Below are 1,071 nucleotides of genomic sequence, written 5' to 3' on the forward strand. Positions count from 1 at the left end.
AAAAAAAAAAAAAAAAAAAAAAAAAAAAAAAAAAAAAGATGAGTTCCGCGTCCGCGGATTTAGCTCAGTGGTTCCACCGCCTGCTTTGCAAGCGTAACAACCACAAAAAAAGCAGATGAGTTTTTTACAGCCACGTTGTTGCTACTGGATGGATTCTGGGATCTCTAAAAGGGATGTCGTTTGAAAGGGCCCTTACAGCCAAATTTTCGAGGTCCTCCCAACATCAGGATGAAGCCCTTGGGCTCGGAGTGGCACGGATTGCGCTGCGTTCAGAGTGCAGACCCCGCTCATTCCAAGACCAAAGGAAGAGTGGCGCGATGACCCTTCCCCCTCGTCTAGGCTTTTTCATGTTTCCCCGAGCAGGAAGAGCCGTGACAACGTCCACTCCACATTGCCCGCGAGCTCGCCCCGGAAAGGTCTGCGCGTTCCCACCGCAGGTGCCAGGGGAACTCAGGCGTCTACGTGTCAGGACGCCCTGATCCTCGCATGCATGTTTGTCGGGCAGGTTTGGGGACTCTGACAAAGCTGATCCTACTCTTGAGGATAAGAACGAAAGGCGGGCTCCAGATAGCAAGGGCAGCCCGGACTCGCCTCACCTTCTCTATTTTGCCCAGAAAGAGCTCCTTGGCGAACGCTCGCCGCGGCGGACAGGTGCGCAACGGACGCCGGCTCGCCCTAGGGTCCATCAGAGCCTGGCAGGTTCGCGCCCCCGCAGCCGTACGCAAGAAGAGCCTGCAGCCGCTCATGCTGCCCGCGGTCGCTCCAAAACCCGGATCACCTACGTCGGCGCGCCGGGGTGAGGCCCTTGCCCGCGCCACATTATGACGTCACTGTCCCGCGCCACTTGATGACGCCACTGGCCCGCGCGGCCGCCGGCGAGCTTGTGTGGCCACGCCTCCAGAAAGCCGGAAGAGCCCGGAAGCCCCCTGGATTTGTTCATGTTCGAAACCGGTAGCCGTGGACGTCAGTTTCAGCCGTAGGTGGCCTCCCAGGTACCCGGGAACCTGAGAGGCGGCCCGGCTGCCTCAATCTCCCTGCCTCCTCCCCCTTGTACGATGAGACCGTGGGGAA

General features: G+C 58.8%; 1 protein-coding gene across 8 annotated transcripts in view; it reads right to left on the reverse strand.

The window, feature by feature from the left end:
- LOC104871869 (complex I assembly factor ACAD9, mitochondrial) overlaps positions 1–822 on the reverse strand; it is a 37,706-nt gene extending 36,884 nt beyond the window's left edge. For all 8 annotated transcript variants that reach the window (XR_782983.2, XR_782981.2, XR_782982.2 and 5 more), the window contains exon 1: positions 597–822. Coding sequence is in view for 4 of the 8 variants with exons in the window: in XM_033759562.1 (XP_033615453.1) it covers positions 597–746 (150 nt within the window). In the remaining 4 variants the exon portion in view is untranslated. The remainder of the gene's footprint in view (positions 1–596) is intronic.
- Between the last annotated feature and the right edge of the window lie 249 nt (positions 823–1,071).

The sequence above is a fragment of the Fukomys damarensis genome, unplaced genomic scaffold (genome assembly GCF_012274545.1).
Source record: "Fukomys damarensis isolate Sample0158 unplaced genomic scaffold, DMR_v1.0_HiC HiC_scaffold_37, whole genome shotgun sequence".
Taxonomy (NCBI): domain Eukaryota; kingdom Metazoa; phylum Chordata; class Mammalia; order Rodentia; family Bathyergidae; genus Fukomys; species Fukomys damarensis.